Source organism: Staurois parvus, unplaced genomic scaffold (genome assembly GCF_062004578.1).
Source record: "Staurois parvus isolate SC_StPar_1 unplaced genomic scaffold, SC_StPar_1.0 ptg000151l, whole genome shotgun sequence".
Classification (NCBI taxonomy): Eukaryota; Metazoa; Chordata; class Amphibia; order Anura; family Ranidae; genus Staurois; species Staurois parvus.
Window position 1 is genome coordinate 14,619,673 of NW_028317947.1, and position 18,581 is coordinate 14,638,253.

Below are 18,581 nucleotides of genomic sequence, written 5' to 3' on the forward strand. Positions count from 1 at the left end.
GTTTTTGGGCTATACTACGGGTACGAACAAATAACATACACATATATGGTATCGCTGCGATCGTCAAGAGCTGGAGAATTTATTTTGGGTTGTTCTTTGGTGGTAGGTTATGGTAGGAACAAGAAACACAGCTAAATAAAAAAAATAATTTTTTTTTTTTTACTATTTTGGGTCAGTTTTCCTTTAATAAAAAAAAAAAAAAAAAAATCACGGAGATATCCATTACCATTTACCACCAAATGAAAGCCCAATTTGTCCTGAAAAAAATGTGGTATAATTCACCTGGATGTACAAAGTAGTTGTGACGATAGGAACGGTTTTATTAACACATGTCAACGTTGCAAAATTGTGCTTAGGCATTTAGATTTGTTTTACCCTTAGGCGTGAAGGGGTTAACCCTATGTGCGAAAAGGTCAACGTAATTGTCTCATGGAAAAAAAAAAATAAAAAAATACCAGCTAGGACACAAAGCATACAGATTTTTTTTTTTAATGAAAAGCCCGAATGCAAATCAAAAGTGTGAACAGACAGTTCCCCTCCAAAAAGCCCCAAACGGGAGGAATGACATTGACGTGGTATGCAGTTATGTACGGGGAGGCTATCCTATGTGAAAAGTAACTACTGCAGTCATAAGAGAAACATGGACACTATTCTTGCTGAGCTCACTTTCTGTAAACTGTCTGTCTGTCTCTGAGTGCATACCTGAGTAAATGACCTGGAACAAGCAACCAGATTAAAGACTGCAGAACTGATCTGTGTACTTGTTCCAGTTCAGGGACTCTGAGGGCTCTAAAGCCACTGGATCAGCATTACTAGCATTTTTACAAGGGGATCCGTAATGGTAGCCTCTCTATTTCTCTCATGTGGAGTTAACTTTAGATTGTGATACAAGTACGAGACCCGAGATATTATTTTAAGTGCTTACAGTCACCATTTTACAGTGCTGTTAAAAGTGTGAGAATGTAATGGATTGCTCAATAGATTGTGCCAATAGGGTTGTATGTTTATATCAGGAATTTATAACAAAAGTCATAACCAGGCGACTTTAGTTTTATAAATGGGACAAATCAATACCATGGAAGTACTGGCACTGGTATGCAGTAACCTATTAAATATCAAAATTTTATCCTTTTAATCACCTGTCCACAAAGCTACTGAATGCCAGTTTCTGGCTCGGACAGGTTACTATAGACTGCTGCACCTGATACTGTGGGATTATTCAAGAAGCAAAAATGTTAGTTGCTCCCTGATCTGGGAAAAGGGATTTAGGAATATTGACATTGTCAAAGCCCTTATTGGGGACACAGGGACAAATACAAACATGGGGGATGGGTATGCCCTGCAAGGTTACTGTGGCAGCTGTAGTAGTGTGGACTGTCCTGCGGGCAGGTAGGTGACGTTACGAGATCGGGACATTTGGTATGCGATATCTTCGGCAGCTTCCAGCTTGCGCAGTTCGATGAGACCGTCGCCAGCATCTGACAGTGATGCTGCAATGAGTTCTGCAGCCTTAGAATCTCCTTCAGCAGATATGATGGCTGCCTTTTTCTGTTGTTCAGCCTGGAAAACAAGAGAATATAATTTAGAAGGAGCAAAACCTTTGTAAATAATAACAAGGCCAGGTCATAAGACTATTCTGTAATCTTTATTAAGAAGAGAACGCATATTTCTAAGTCAAGCAACCAAACACCATGATATAGAGTTTCATTGGAATAATAAAAGTACACTATACCTACTATACAGTAAAAAGTAATATTGAGAAATACGTAAAAGGTTTTGGAGAATATCAGAAGGTATGTAAAAGGTGATGTAATGTGTAGTCTCCATTCAGAAGAAAATAGGTTTACTGAAGGTGGTTCTAAAGGCTAAACTTTTTTTTTTTACCTTAAAGCGGACCTTCACCCTTCCATGGAATTCTCCTTCTCTCCATCCCGCCCCCTTTCGCAGCACCGATGTTGGTTTTTTTTTTTTTTTTTTTTTTTATTTACTATTTTTTTTTTTTATGGCTTTAAAAGGTTTGGGCCACCTCCCAACTTTTGGAATTCGCCTAGGCAAATGATGCGGTGCCTCCTGGGATGCATGACGTGCAGTCCCATTCAGTATGGGGAAAGGGAGGGGGTGTCGTAGCAGCGCCTGCACTCAAAAGAACCGGCAGGTGTCACAGGCAACATGGTGTTGCCCGACCCATCCAGCAGCTGCAGAAAGGAACATATCAGCAGTTGAACTCTGGCTAGGCAAGTATTATTTCTGTGCAGAAGACAGTAAAAAGGTATGCAGGAGAAAAGGAAATGACAGACATAAGGCGGTTCTTTCGTTCTGGGAGGACATCATATGACGTCCTTCCACTCTAACTGCACGTGCGGCGATCGGTGGTGCGCTGTGTCCCTGGGACACAACGGATCACCGATCAACGGAAAGAGACGATATTGACTGTCATGTGATCAGCTATGTCCAATCACAGCTGATTGCATGTAAATAAGGAAATGCCAGTTATCGCCATTTCTCTCCTCACGAGCTGTTACGCTGACAGATCGTGAGGAGAGGGCAGCCGGTAATCGGCATTCCTCAGAGGGGACATCTGCACTGATCATCAGGGCACTGATGATCAGTGTAGCCCCATCAGAGCCACCTATCAGTGCTCATCAATGCCACCTGCCAGTACCGATCAGTGCCTACCAGTGCACAGCAATGCCACATATCAGCGCCCATCTGAGCTGCCTTTCAGTGCCACCTATCAATGCCAGTCAGTGCCGCCTATCAGTGCCACCTATTAGGGCTGCCTATCAGTGCCGCCCATCAGTGCCCATCACTGCAGCCTCATTAACTCACATCAGTAAAGGAGAAAAATCACTTATTTACAAAATTTTATAACAGAAACTAAGAAAAAAAACTTTTTTTCAAAATTCAGTTGTTTTTGGTTTGTTTAGCAAAAAATAAACCCAGAGGTGATTAAATACCACCAATAGAAAGCTCTGTCTCCAAAAAAATGATAAAAATTTCATATAGGTACAGTGTTGCATGACTGTGCATTTGTCAAAGTGCGACAGCACTGAAAAATGGCCTGGGCAGGAAGGGGGTACAAGTAACCGGTAGGCAAGGGGTTAATATAGAGAAGGCATTAGGGTGAACAACGTCCCATTACCTGTTCCCCCACCCCCTTACGCAACTCCTCCTACGTATCCAGAGCTGTCCCCAGCTGCTGCACCACTCCTCCACTTCCTAGTAGAAAGCCAGGAGCCATAGGATCCCGGAGGGAGCAGGGCATGTAGATTACTGGCCCTGTGTGTATCTATGGATGCACACGGCTTACTAAAGTGGCACTCAGAAGAAGGAGCAGACAGTGCCAGTAGAGGACCGCCAAAAAGGAGGTAAGGAACCTTAGTTTTTGCAATCCCTTTAAATCCCTCTCCCAGCACCACATATTCAGCTATGCTTTGCTCCCCTCTGGAGTGGATACTTTTCTTTATGTACATCTATGTGATTCACCCATGTGGCAGTGCTAGACCAATCATCACGGGGGGAGTTCATAGCCCTCTTTCACTCCTGATTGCCAAGCAGAGTGGCATGGGAGTAAAAGCAAGGCAAGTATATGTGTTTGTGGATGCCTGAATGGACAAAGCACATATTCACTTTAAACAACTTTCATTTAAAAGAGCCATAGAACCTCTAGGGATCTACCAAAGATCTAGACACCAAAGTCGCTATGGATACTGTGGGGGGGGGGGGGGGGAGAGATTCACTAAAACTGGATCATTCAGAATCTGATGCAGCTGTGCACGGTAGCCAATCAGCTTCTAACCTCAGCTTGTTCAATCAAGCTTTGAAAATAAAACTTGGAATCTGATTGGATGCAGACGCACCAGATGTTGCACCATGCTGTTTTAGTAAATAACCCCCTGTATGTCCACTTTACCTTCTCCACGATAAACCTGGCTCTTTCTGCTTCTTGCTGGGCTACTTGTTTAGCTTCAACAGCTTCCGTGAACTCCTTTCCAAATGTCAAGTGTGTCTACAGGAAGAATCCAAAAAATATGTAGCGGTTACCACAGTGACGTTTTCAACTATTGAGCAGCAAATAAAAATTACAAAACGACATACATCCTACCAAAGATGTACATGATGAAGAAGCATCATTATGCTTTGTACATAAAAAGGTATAGTCCAAGGTATCTCTTCCCTTCTATGCAAAGTGTAAGGACTATTCAAAATGTACAAAGCATATGCGAAGTCTAAAATTGTATATAAACCCCAACAATGAAACATATATCTGTTTTCATTTTACACACTAGTGGGATCTGACAAATAGGGATTTCCACTTAGGTTATAAAACATAGCAGCTAGTGCCAAGAGGGGTGTTGTAAAGCCCCAGCTTCATGTCCCAATACCAGGCAGCATGAGGTTGACTCCCCGTAAAGGCCATACATATTGCTTAGATCAGCAATGGGCAAACTACGGCGCACGGGCCGTATACGGCCCGGCGGACCTTTTAATCCAGCCCGCGGAGCTAGGCTCCTCTCACAGTCCGCCCTGAAGACCGGTGTAGCATGAAAATCTGTCTCCTATGAGGATCTGTCCCCCTCGACGTATCTGCGCATGTGCCGGAGATCGCCGATCGGCTGCTAATGCCTGAAACTGGCACATGCGCAGATACGTCGAGGGGGACAGATCCTCATAGGAGACAGATTTTCATGCTACACCGGAACGGCGCGGGAACACGGCGAGAGGAACGCGTGGAGCAAAGGTAAGTGAATTGACACAGGGGGGACTTAATATGGGGGATGAATTACTATAGGGGGGATGAATTACTATAGGGGGGATGAATTACTATAGGGGGGATGAATTACTGAAGGGGGGATGAATTACTATGCTTACTATGGGGGAATATTACTATACTTACTATGGATGACACATACACATCATTCATCTACTCTTGGTCCGGCCCCCGGGTCCAATATATGAACCCATTGCGGCCCTCAAGTCAAAAAGTTTGCCCACCCCTGGCTTAGATGTTACAGCCCTACACTCAGACAGGGAGTTTAATGAACTTACTGACCCGGAACAACCTTGTAGCCAGTAGGGCTCAAAACAGTGCATACTTCTTCCAGGTTGCATTTAAAAATAATTTATTGATGAATACATAGCTGTAAAAATGTGTGTCTTTTATTCCAGCTTTCAGTTCAGCTTTACTAAATGAAAAAAAAAAACAAAATACAAAAACATAACAAAAAGAGGGTCAACCCTTCTACTGCATCTCCACATGGATTTAAAGGCGATGGGCTCTTTCAGAACTTGTTGATTTTTGACTGCAATAATACCTACTGGTGACATTTGGTACTTTAACAGAACATGAAAAGATGATTTACTTTGGCATTCATTTTTGTGGTCAAACAATAATCTGCCCTTCTGAGGGATTGTACCTACACTAGTTGGCCCAACGGTGTGTTGTAAATATCTAGCAAGCGCTGCTGGACCTCCGTCAAAAAAAGTAATTGATAGCAATGTACAGATTCCCTGTTAGACACTGTCACTCGGGGGATTCAAGGCAAAGTCACAGCAGCCTGAGATATTCTCAGTTTGCTACAACCACTTCGAAACCTGACCTCTTCTGTTCAGTACATATTTAGATGTTGTACCAGATAAAAAATTAACTTACCAGAGACACATCATCCAGAATAAGCCCAAAGGTAGCTGCTCTCTCTGTGAGATCCTCACTGACCTGCTGAGAAACCAGCTCTCTCTGTGTGATCAGTTCTCCAGCATCAAACCTGGCCTGTCAGATTCAGAAAATCAAGAAGATCAAAAGGAAAAAAGTGAGGGGGTGGAGAAAGTGATAAATATTTGTAGCAAAATATATTTTGTCCATATATTCTAAAAAAGTAGCAATGCATGGCATCCAATCAGCTTCTATCTTCAGATTAACCTCCCTGGCGGTATTCCCAAGTGTAGTTTGGGGTTTAGTTTCAGTACCAAAAGCAGTAACCCCGAGCTACACTCGGGAATACCCTGTAGCGTTGCTCTGGCATCCCTCCAGCACTTACCTTGTCCTGCGCTCCCGCGATGTCCCCCCTGCAGTGTCCCAGGTCGATGCCGGCATCTGTCTACGGGTTCCGTTCCCTGCGAGCATCAGTACATACGGGGGACGGAACCGGCGGGAAATTCAAAAATGTAACATTCACTCAATACACTAAAATCTGATAGTATTCCATTCCTGTATCAAACCATTTCACATACATTTTGTCTCGGGTGCTTTGTCCTGCGCCCTGCCTGCATTTTTACTGTTCTTTCTGCCTGGAAACTGAGAAACGTCCATGGTGTCCAAAAAGCGTCCCTTTAGGTCAAAAGCGGTTTTAGACCGGCTAGAGAACAGCGATAGTAAATTAGAACCACTTGCAGAATTGAGTGATAATGATTCGTGGGGGAAATTCGTCAGACACTGAAAACGATTCTGCGACTTTGCTCAGCGATGTGCGAACTTGGCGCTCTATTTCAAATTTCAGTGTTTTTGGTTTGATTACATTATTGAATTAAATTTATTATTATATATTATTTTTTATGATTATTTATTCGATTATAATTTATGATTTCATGTTTCTAATTTTATCATACCCGGGATGTTTACTAGACTCTTGTTCAGACCGATTTCAGTGAGCTATTCCTAAGGATTACAGGCCTACAATAAAAAAAAAACATATTTCCATGCAAAAAAATGTACCGCTTTGAGCACAGAAATACTGACATAATCAGACTGCTAGGCAGGTTAAAGAGGAGAATGCAGGTTTTATTTATGTGTCTTTAAAGGGATTCTAAAGACTTATTTAAAAAAAACAAACAAACATGTCTATACTTACCTGCTGCGTGCAGTGGTTTTTCATGGAGCAGTCCAGATCCTCTTCTCGAGTCCCCCACTGGCACTCCTGGCCCCTCCCTCCTGTCGGGTGCCCCCATAGCAAGTAGCTTGCTATGAGGGCACCCGCTGCTTCATGCGTCCATTCATACCTGGAGCCGCAGCTTGCTCGCCCCGCCCCTTTTCATTGGCTCACTGGCTGTGATTGACAGCAATGGGAACCAATGGCTCTCTCAGACAATGAAGAGGAGTCCCGGGCTAGCCGAGACTCCAGTGCACATTGCTGGATAGAGAGGGGGGTTTAGGTAAGTATTGGGGGGCTGGGGGCGCTGCTGCATGAAGAAGGTATGAAGGTAAAAACTTTCAGTCTTTAGAACCACTTTAAGCTGGACGTGATGGATGTGTGTCTACTTTCTGCTTGACTGATGTATGCAATGCATGGCACAGATTAATGGAATATTGAAACTATCAGATCAGACAAAGTGGTGCATCTATTTTCTGACTATGTGGATGTCATGCAGGTGTGGGATTTGCATGCGACACAAACTCACCACCACGGATTTCAGAATCTCAGTAGTAATCGAAGGTAAAACTCTTTCATCGTAGTCCTCGCCAATGCTGGTGTAGATCCTTGGCAACTGGCTGGAAATCGGCCGGAAGAGAATACGCAAAGTGATGTTAACATTCTGCAGATCTGGGAAGAAACGGAAACAGTGGTTTGTATTGGACAAAGCATCTGACTTTTCTATCATTACTTTCACTATTATAACCTACCTTTGCTCCCTGTAATCACAGGGACGTTGCGGGGGCGGGACCGGCAATCAAAGAGGATTGGCTTCTGTACCCATGGGATGAGGAAATGTGTTCCTTCATCTACTACAGTTTCTTGAACCCCTCGGAATCGGTCGAATATGACAGCGCGGTGGCCAGCATCCACTGGTGGGTAGAAAAGACAAATACATACCATGAAAACCAAATATGTGCAGCAGGACGAGAACCAAAAGAGTGGAATCACAGAATGGAGGGTTTACACAAACATTAACCACTTGCCCTATGGTGTACACCTTCTATGGTGTACACCTTCTATGGTGTACACCTTCTATGGTGTACACCTTCTATGGTGTACACCTTCTATGGTGTACACCTTCTATGGTGTACACCTTCTATGGTGTACACCTTCTATGGTGTACACCTTCTATGGTGTACACCTTCTATGGTGTACACCTTCTATCTTCTTTTTTTTTTTTATAAATATTTATTAATTTTTAACTTCATATACAGGTCATTTCAACATTTCTATTAAAATATTTATCAAAAACATATTTAATTTATTCCTATATATGACCTTATTTTCTTACCATCCCCTCCTTCCCCTACCCTCCCACTCTCCACATTCTCTCTTCTCTCATTTACTCTATATAATTCTGTTGTTCCTGAATCCAATTCTAAACCAACTACCAGGAGCATAATCACTTCATCTATTTCACCATTTCTTTATATTTTCCCCATCCTTTCCATTTTTTATTATAGATCTCCAGCTTGTCCTCATGCGTATAATACAATCTTTCTGTCCCGGATATCCGATTTCCTCTACCCTTCCAATCTTCTTCAGTTGGCACTTCTCTTTTCTTCCAGTACCTGGGTATTAGGCTTTTTGCTGCGGTTAAGTAGTACCATATCCTCGAACTCTTATAAGCTTTCACTGGGAGTTCTGAGATATGGAGGAGGCCTAATTCTGGATCCAATTCTATATTAATTTTAGTAATCTTCCTTATCAAGTGAACTATCCTTCGCCAGAACACCTGTATTTCTGAACACTCCCACCAAATATGATACCACGTGCCCACCTCTCCACAGCCTCTCCCAACACATCTGTGAAATTTCTCTATTCATCTTGTGCTCCAGGTAGGGGGTGATGTGCCATCTATTCAAACATTTATAATTTATTTCCACTTCCCTCATACTAATACTATGCTGTACACCTTCTATGGTGTACGCCTTCTATGACCCCCGGGCCGTAAATGGCCCGCAGGCCGGACTTTGGACATGCCTGGCATAGAAGGTGTACACCATAGAAGGTGTACACCTTCTATGCCAGGCATGTCCAAAGTCCGGCCCGCGGGCCATTTACGGCCCGGGGGTCGGTTTAATACGGCCCTCCAACAGCCCTCCCTGCTCTGTGTAATGTGGCCCTCCCTTCTATGGCAGACAGTCTTCTGCTTGAGAGCAGTGCGCATGCGTGACTGCGCCGCGTTGGGAGCGACAGAGGGCGGTGACGTCAGGGCCGGGCTTCCAGTGTGAAGTGTGTTTCTCTTCCCCTCCAGGCTGCCGAGCAGAGACTTCAGCTCCAGCTACCTTTTTCACCCTTCACATTAGTACAGGTAAGTTTTTTTAAAATTTATTTTCAATACATTGTGAAAACTCAGCTGTCAGTTGATCTTAATGTTATGAAATGAAAAGTATGTCGTTTGCAATTAATTTGGCATAAAATAATTTATTTGCATTTAATTGTAATGGTTCAAAGAATGTTCGGAAAAACGTTCGGCCCTCCACCATGTTCACTTCATCCAATCTGGCCCTCTTTGAAAAAAGTTTGGACACCCCTGCTATAGACGATTTACCCCGGACCAGGCCATTTTTAGCGTTATGGCGCTGCATTACTTTAACTGACAATTGTGCGGTCATGCAACGCTGCACCCAACTTTTTTTTCAAACAAATACAGCTTTCTTTCGGTGGTATTTGATCGCCTGTGCGTTTTTTATTTTTTGCACTATACAAAACAAAAAAAAAAAAAAAAAAAAGATCGACAATTTGAGAAAAAACATTTGAATTTTTGCTATTAAACATGTCCAGTAAAAAATGTAAAAATAAAATCTAATTTCATCATAAATTTACACCAAAATGTATTCTGCTACATGTCTTTGCCAAGGATGGCTACAGAGCGGTTGTCAGGTTCTGGGACGACACCAGAACACGCCCCCCTGCGCGCCCCCGGTGAATGCTGTGTCCTACGGACACAGTTCACGTCATACAGTAAACGGCCAATAACAGCGGCCTTTTACCACATGATCAGCTGTGTCCAATGACGTAGTAGATCACCGGTAAATACAGTTGCCGATTATCGGCTGCACTTTCCTCACGCGGTGAGGAAAGTACTGCCGAGAACCGGCAATTGTCAGCAAAGGGATCGGCACTGATCATCAAGGGGAAATTTAGTCAGAAAACGCAGTCCTGCTAGTTCACTTCTGCAGGTATAGCCATGTAAAACATTAACAATAAGTGCCTATACGGTTTAAAATGCAGTAATACACTGTCTGATCCTGCTCTGCACATGCTCTCTATTTTCAGCTCTGTGCCGAATTTATATAGGCCAGTGGTTCTCAACCTGTGGGTCGCGACCTCTTTGGGGGTCGAACGACCCTTTCACAGGGGTCCCCTAAGACCATCAGAAAACACATATTTCCGATGTGTAAAGAGCAGCTACTGTGTAGAAAGCAGCTGCTGTGTTGAAAGCAGCTACTCTGTTAAAAGCAGCTACTGTGTTAAAAGCAGCTACTGTGTTAAAAGCAGCAGTATTGGAGGTAAAACGACACTCATGAATTGTAATTACTGGGTAAATAATTTTATGGTTGGGGGTCACAACATGAGGAACTGTATTAAAGGGTCACGGCATTAGGAAGGTTGAGAACCACTGATATAGGCTGATCTGTTGACAGCCTAAAGTTTTAATGCTGCTCAGGGGCTCTGGGCTTCAGCAAAATGGCAGCCCCTGTCAAGAAGAAAAAAGGAGCAAAGCTGGAGGAAATTTACAACACACTAATTTTGGTAGTATAGTTTTTAATGTGGAATGTATGTTCCTTGCTAAAGAACATTTTTTATCAAGTTGTTATGGGTAAAGTTCCACTGTAAATCAGTTGGAATACATTCTAGGTGCATCAAAACAAAAGATGTGCAATGCCTAACAGTTGGTTTTCTTTAGAGTAGAAATTCGGTATGCTGCAGAGAAAGACCCCTGAACACTGTGGGGAAGCAGTGGTCTCTCTGCAAAGGAAACAACCCCAGCAGAGTCAGAGCTTTTCAGTTAGCAGGAATGAGCTTTTTTTGGACAATCACGTGAGAGCAAATCTCTTTGTTTTTTTTTCCCCCTTGAACACGATTGGGTAGCCTTTGCAAAGTGAATTTGTTTTATCTCATTCACCAAGATAAGTGAAAATTCAACTTATAAGCAGATTTCCTAAAAATCACTTGCCTATTTTTCTCAAACTGCACTCATATCCATATGTCAGGGTTACAAACAATCTGATAAAGCGACCATTTACGGATTTTAGATGGAATGTCTTGTTCTGGCAGCTGGACTCAGCACAAGGTCTCAACTAGAGGCTGAAGAGAGACCACAGACAAAATTAATTTCTAGCTGTTAAATCAGAGAAGGGACAGACCCTCTGTGAGTGTTCTAGTGCTGTGTCTACACTGGGAAAACGTACTCTCTCGTCAGAACTACCCTATTCAAGGAGTGCGTATAGCTGCCTGCACAATGGAGCACAAGAGCCAAGCCAAGGATAGATTCGAGAGTAAACACTACCTGGCACCGCTTAAATCCAGACACTTTGCTACATCTGAGGGCAGATTTGTTTGCTTACTACATAGGGGTGGGGAGGAGGGAGCATAGGGAATTTATTGGAATAAAGACGCAGCTACACTTTAGAGTGGATCTCCAAGTCTCATTTAAAGCGTTTCTAAACTCTGGACCCTGCATTCACTATATCCGGTCTGCCCGGACCCCGCATTCACTATATCCGGTCTGCCCGGACCCCGCATTCACTATATCCGGTCTCCCCGGACCCCGCATTCACTATATCCGGTCTCCCCGGACCCCACATTCACTATATCCGGTCTCCCCGTACCCGGCATTCACTATATCCGGTCTCCCCGTACCCGGCATTCACTATATCCGGTCTCCCCGTACCCGGCATTCACTATATCCGGTCTCCCCGTACCCGGCATTCACTATATCCGGTCTCCCCGTACCCGGCATTCACTATATCCGGTCTCCCCGTACCCGGCATTCACTATATCCGGTCTCCCCGTACCCGGCATTCACTATATCTGGTCTCCCCGGACCCTGCATTCACTATATCTGGTCTCCCCGGACCCTGCCTTCTGGTCTCCCACAGCATACAGTACATGGAAATGCAATTATTTTGGTAACTATAAACTGCTAAATACCTTTTCTCATCAGCAGTTGAAACAGTCTTGTGACTTCTATCAGCGTCCAATCGAGCACTGGTTACAGCTTACAAGAAGGAGATTTCTCTAGGAGGATGCAGAACCCCTGACCTCTGTCTCATAGGCCTTGTGCTGATCACATGCACTCTCAAGGAAAAAACCCCTCTCCAGCAACACACATTAAATTGCGTGTAAAGTGTCTCCACCCGATATGTCTTCTCAAGACATAAGAGGGGGACACTGGAAGAAGGGGAGGATCAGAGAAGTCAGGATCAAACAGCCTTTTTACACAACACAGAGGATTAACCCCTTAGGTTCCACAGTAAGTATAACAAGCATGCTTTACTGCATAAAAAGACTGATTTTACTGTTGTGGGTTTAGTTACACTCTAATTTTAGTTTGTTTGGACCAAGCTGGCCCAAACCATTGTGCTGAATACGCTGTATACAGTATATGTAGCCTCAGCTACATACAGTATACAGTGATGTGTTTCAACAGCGGGATGAGCGCTTCCTGTCCTGCTCCCGAAACAAAATCAAGATGGGCCATTCAGAGGAAGCTTTGTGTGCTAAGAATGAATCAAAGATTCATCTAATTGGCTGAGACAGAGAGGTGGGCTTATGGCAAACTCGGCCTCAGGACTACATTATAATTAGCCTTCCTATTGTAGAAATCGGAGAGTGGGAGGGGCTAACTTGCTTAGCAAAAAACAGCTAAACAAGGCCTTAGTCCCCATTCACACTAGGAACTGCATGTTCATTGCACAAGAACGAGCTGCGTGTTCCTGTATGATTTACATGCAGAGCAATTTCAGCTTTATTCATTTTGAATTGCTGAACTCTCACCACACCAAAAGTAGTGCATGTAGTACTTTTGTAAATGCACTGCAACTGGCTCGCTTGGTACTTTTGTACCATGAGATCTGGTGCGGGCAAATGCACTGCGTTTGGGGTGTCGTTAACTTTGAACTGACACCTACAGCAGATCGCAAGGGCAGTGTGATTTGAATGCGGTGCTGGAAAACGGCACAGAACACAGGTTTCCCACTCGGCATTCTAGCGTGAACAGGCCCTTTGGAGATGAATTCACTTTAGGCATTTAACTTTCTGTACTTGCAGGGTCTGTAGCCTCCCTAGCAGTCTGATTATGTCAGTATTTCTGTGCTCAAAGCGGTACTATTTTTGCATGGATATATGTTTTTTTTTTATTGTAGGCCTGTAATTTTTAGGAATAACGCACTGAAATCTGTCCAAACAAGAGTCTAGTAAACATCCCGGGTATGAAAATTTGAAACCCGAAATCATAAATTATAACTAATTATAAAAAAATATAATAATAAATTTAATTCAATAATATAATCAAACCAAAAACACTGAAATTTGAAATATAGCGCCAAGTTCGCACATCACTGAACAAAGTCGCAAAATCGTTTTCAGTGTCTGATGGCGAATTTCCCCTCAAATCATTATCACTCAATTCTGCAAGTGGTTCTGATTTACTATCGCTGTTCTCTAGCCGGTCTAAAACCGCTTTTGACCTAAAGGGACACTTTTTGGACGCCATGGACGTTTCTCAGTTTCCAGGCAGAAAGAACAGTAAAAATGCAGGCAGGGCGCAGGACAAAGCACTCGGGACAAAATGTATGTGAAATGGTTTAATACCGTAATGTTTTACTATGTGATTTTAGTGTATGTCACTTTTTCACATTTTTAAATTTCCCGCCGTTCTGTCCCTGTACGTCCCGACGTCGCAGGGGACGGAACCCAGAAGACAGATGCCGGCATCCGCCGGAGGACATTGCATTGGACATCGCGGGAGCGCAGGACAAGGTAAGTGATCGAGGGATCCCGGAGAAACGCTGCAGTGTATTCCCGAGTGTAGCTCGGGGTTACCACTTGTGGTACTGAAACTTTACCCCGAGCTACACTCAGGAATACCGCCAGGGAGGTTAAAGGGATAACCATGGGGAAATATGTATTGTGAAGATGTACTGGGTGGGTTTGAAAAAATGTACAGCTAAAGTGAAAATATCCTTTAATAAGACAAAGCAGCTCATTTGGCAGCACAGTGGCTAAATGGTTAGCACTAGTGGTGCACCGAAATGAAAATTCTGATGCCGAAAATGAAAATTCAAAATGCACTTGGCCAAAAACCGAAATGCGCAATTTTTAAAAATGTATATTTTTTAGAAAAAAATACACTTTGATTAAATAAAAAAAAAAATATATATACCCCGATTGTTTTGTAAAATATGTAAGAGGATGTTACGGCGAGTAAATAGATACCCAACATGTCACGCTTTAAAATTGCGCATGCTCGTGGAATTGCGTGAAACTGCGGTACTTAAAAATCTCCATGGGTGATGCTTTAAAAATTTCTGCAGGTTAGCAGTGTGAAGTTACAGAGGAGGTCTAGTGTGAGAATTATTGCTCTTTCTCCGACGTTCATGGCGATACCTCACATGTGTGGTTTAACACCATTTACATATGTGGGCATGGCGTATGTATACGTTCACCACTACGTGTGCACAGGGGCACTTTAAACTTTTTTTTAAAAAATGTATTTAATGTTTGTTTTTTGCACTGCTCCTTTTAAAAAAAATTGCAATCACTTGTAATTTTATCACAAGAAATGTATGCATCCCTTGTGATAGGAATAATTAGTGACAGGTCCTCTTTATGGAGAGATAAGGGGTGAATAAGACCCCACATCTCTCCTCTGCAATGATCTAGTGCTTTAAAAAAAAAGAAAAAAAATGGTTGGAACCAGAAGTGACATTGCTCCGGTCCCCCAAGGACATAGAGATGTGTGGCAGCCATCTTTCCTTCTCTCATCTCTATGCCCAGCACCGGGATCAATGGTTTCTCAGGTAAGAGTGAACTACCGAGCGGCAGGCGGACGGGCGGCTTTGAGGGGCGGGGTATTTTCGACACCTGTATCGGTGTTTTTTTTCATTTTGGTCGACAGCCAAAAGGGGTGTTTTCAGCAGAAATGTTTCAGCCACCGGAGTTTCGGTGCATCCCTAGTTAGCACTTCTGCCTGGCAGTATTAGGGTCATTGGTTTGAATCCCAACTACAGCACCACCTGCCTGGAGTTTGTATGTTCTCCCTGTGCATGCGTGGGTTTCCTCCCAACTCCAAAGACATGCTGGCAGGTTAATTGGCCCGAAGGCTGCCCATACACTACAATTTTCTACCCAATTTCCTTTAGATTTACCTTCAACTATGTAGCACAAGGGCCCGCCTAATTGGATACAACTGAAAGTGTTGTTTAGGTTTGACTTCATAATATATGGTTTTTGGTAAATCTAAAGCAAAATTCGGAAGAAAATTGCATAATGTATGGCCAGCCTTATATGTATGAATGGGAGATAGGGACGCCCCTTGAGGGTTAGGGACTGAAGTGAATGTACTATATATGTAAAGCGCTGCGTAAATTGACGGCATTATACAAGAGCCTTCAAAAATAATAGCTATATATGATACATGTTCACTCACCATTAAAAAGGGCTGAATTTACAACACCTCCAACCACTACTAGCCCAAGTCCAAGCTTTCCAAGTGACTCAAAGAGTTTTCCTGCCATTGTTGTTCACCAGTCCTGTATTAAAAGAACACCACAATTGTTAATGCTAGATAGAGCGTCCAGTGGGCTGTATTACTGGGCACAACGGGAATCATTTCTGGACTTTGTAACCTACAAGAGAATCACTGAAGGTAAAGGGTTACTGCAGTTTTGTGGGGAAAAATATTGCAATTAAAAAAAATAAATAAAAAAAAGATATCACCTACACAATTGTAACACATATTGCCGTATTGTAACTTACTGCTCTAAAAAGATTTCCTTTCCAATCTGCAGCGCAGTATCCTTCTATAAAATACAATATGGCAAACTGTAGGTGTTTTGTACACAGCTGCGGTCTGTCATTTCCCTCCCCGACAGTGACTAGTGGAAAGGGCAGCCCCCCCCCCCCCCCCGACGGTGACTAGTGGCATGAATAGTGGAAAGGTCAGTCCCCCCCCCCCAACGGTGACTAGTGGCATGACCAGTGGAAAGGTCAGTCCCCCCCTGATGGTGACTAGTGGAAAGGTCAGTCCCCCCATCCCCTGACGGTGACTAGTGGAAAGGTCAGTCCCCCCATCCCCTGACGGTGACTAGTGGAAAGGTCAGTCCCCCCATCCCCTGACGGTGACTAGTGGAAAGGTCAGTCCCCCCATCCCCTGACGGTGACTAGTGGAAAGGTCAGTCCCCCCATCCCCGGACGGTGACTAGTGGAAAGGTCAGTCCCCCCATCCCCTGACGGTGACTAGTGGAAAGGTCAGTCCCCCCATCCCCTGACGGTGACTAGTGGAAAGGTCAGTCCCCCCATCCCCTGACGGTGACTAGTGAAAGGTCAGTCCCCCCCCATCCCCTGACGGTGACTAGTGGAAAGGTCAGTCCCCCCCCATCCCCTGACGGTGACTAGTGGAAAGGTCAGTCCCCCCCCCCATCCCCTGACGGTGACTAGTGGAAAGGTCAGTCCCCCCATCCCCTGACGGTGACTAGTGGAAAGGTCAGTCCCCCCATCCCCTGACGGTGACTAGTGGAAAGGTCAGTCCCCCCATCCCCCGACGGTGACTAGTGGAAAGGTCAGTCACCCCATCCCCTGACGGTGACTAGTGGAAAGGTCAGTCCCCCCATCCCCTGACGGTGACTAGTGGAAAGGTCTTTCCCCCCTATCCCGACGGTGACTAGTGGAAAGGTCCAGTCCCCCCATCCCCTGACGGTGACTAGTGGAAAGGTCCAGTCCCCCCATCCCCCGACGGTGACTAGTGGAAAGGTCAGTCCCCCCCCATCCCGACGGTGACTAGTGGAAAGGTCAGTTCCCCCCCCTGACGGTGACTAGTGGAAAGGTCAGTCCCCCCAACCCCTGACGGTGACTAGTGGAAAGGTCAGTCCCCCCCCATCCCCTGATGGGGGCTAGTGGAAAGGTCATTCCCCCCCTGACGGTGACTAGTGGAAAGGTCAGTCCCCCCCATCCCGACTGTGACTAGTGGAAAGGTAATTTCCCCCCCCCCCGACAATGACTAGTGGAAAGGTCAGCAGTCCCCCCCCCCCCCCCCCCGGACGGCGACTAGTGGAAAGGTCAGTCCCCCCCATTCCCTAACGTAACGGTGACTAGTGGAAAGGTCATTCCCCCCCTGACGGTGACTAGTGGAAAGGTCATTCCCCCCCTGACGGCGACTAGTGGAAAGGTCAGTCCCCCCCCCATTCCCTGACGGTGACTAGTGGAAAGGTCAGTCCCCCCCTGACGGTGACTAGTGGAAAGGTCAGTCCCCCCCTGACGGTGACTAGTGGAAAGGTCAGTCCCCCCCTGACGGTGACTAGTGGAAAGGTCAGTCCCCCCCTGACGGTGACTAGTGGAAAGATCAGTCCCCCCCTGACGGTGACTAGTGGAAAGGTCAGTCCCCCCCCCTGACGGTGACTAGGGGAAAGGTCAGTCCCCCCCCTGACGGTGACTAGGGGAAAGGTCAGTCCCCCCCCTGACGGTGACTAGTGGAAAGGTCAGTCCCCCCCCCTGACGGTGACTAGTGGAAAGGTCAGTCCCCCCCCCTGACGGTGACTAGTGGAAAGGTCAGTCCCCCCCCTGACGGTGACTAGTGGAAAGGTCAGTCCCCCCCTGACGGTGACTAGTGGAAAGGTCAGTCCCCCCCCTGACGGTGACTAGGGGAAAGGTCAGTCCCCCCCCCTGACGGTGACTAGTGGAAAGGTCAGCCCCCTGTAGGCTCCCAAACAGAGAATATACTGATGAGGGTTATGAAGAGGACCTGTCACTCTGCCCTAACTAGGTAAGCAGAGAGGTTCCCTTTAATACCCCCTCACCCACATAGACCCCCTCCATTTCCAGTAACCCCGGCCTCCACCGAAGCCTTGCACGCACCTCCTCACTGCTCTGACCTCCACATGAGCCAAATCCCGTACTGCGCATGCGTGACCTGTGTCCTTCATCAAGCGGCCTCCGCGCCACCGCCGGGAGTTTCGCTGCATTCTGGGAGATGTAGTTCTCCGCGCCCTTCCTACACCGCAGTTTACGCAGGCAGAAACTACAATCCCCATAAACCTGCTCGGCGAGCGGCGTGCGCTGATTGCTGGGAAGGGTGACTCCTCTCTGGGCACGTGGTGGCAGGAGGGAGGAGAGGGAGCTGCGATGTGGTGAAAGGAGGGGAGGAGTCTGCGGGCTGTCACATGGTGGAATGTTACCGTCCTGGCCAATTAGTCCTTGATGGACTGTCATGGAGGAAGCAGCTCAGGCTGAATCTCAAAATGTTACTTGTCTGACTGCCATGCTGATAAGGCCACACTTTTCTGGGGGCTGAGAATAGTTAAAACATCTGTCAGAATTTGTGTTCCATGTGTCCCCATTGGGGTGAGTTCCCTCCACTTCCTGTTCTGAGGATGCAACATGGAGTGAGTTTTTATTCACTGTGCCCCCATTGTGATTTCTCTTCACTTCCTCTTCTAAGGTCAC

General features: G+C 45.3%; 1 protein-coding gene across 1 annotated transcript; it reads right to left on the minus strand.

Annotated features, from left to right (window-relative positions):
- Positions 1 to 473: 473 nt before the first annotated feature.
- PHB1 (prohibitin 1) lies at positions 474 to 18,113 on the minus strand. Its single transcript, XM_089674488.1, has 7 exons — positions 17,994 to 18,113; positions 15,571 to 15,673; positions 7,619 to 7,780; positions 7,396 to 7,538; positions 5,654 to 5,770; positions 3,914 to 4,009; positions 474 to 1,560 (listed from the first exon to the last, which is right to left on the minus strand). The coding sequence occupies exons 2-7, from the start codon at positions 15,656 to 15,658 to the stop codon at positions 1,348 to 1,350; spliced, it is 819 nt and encodes a 272-aa protein (XP_089530614.1). The 5' UTR covers positions 15,659 to 15,673; positions 17,994 to 18,113; the 3' UTR covers positions 474 to 1,347.
- Positions 18,114 to 18,581: the final 468 nt, after the last annotated feature.

Coding starts and splice junctions, on each gene's coding strand:
- PHB1 (XM_089674488.1), bottom strand. CDS start 15,658: ATGGCAGGAAAACTCTTTGAGTCACTTGGAAAGCTTGGACTTGGGCTA. Junction 7,539..7,618: donor TGTGATTACAGGGAGCAAAG/GTAGGTTATAAT, acceptor GTTTCTTCCCAG/ATCTGCAGAATGTTAACATC. Junction 5,771..7,395: donor AGATTCTGAAATCCGTGGTG/GTGAGTTTGTGT, acceptor TGAATCTGACAG/GCCAGGTTTGATGCTGGAGA.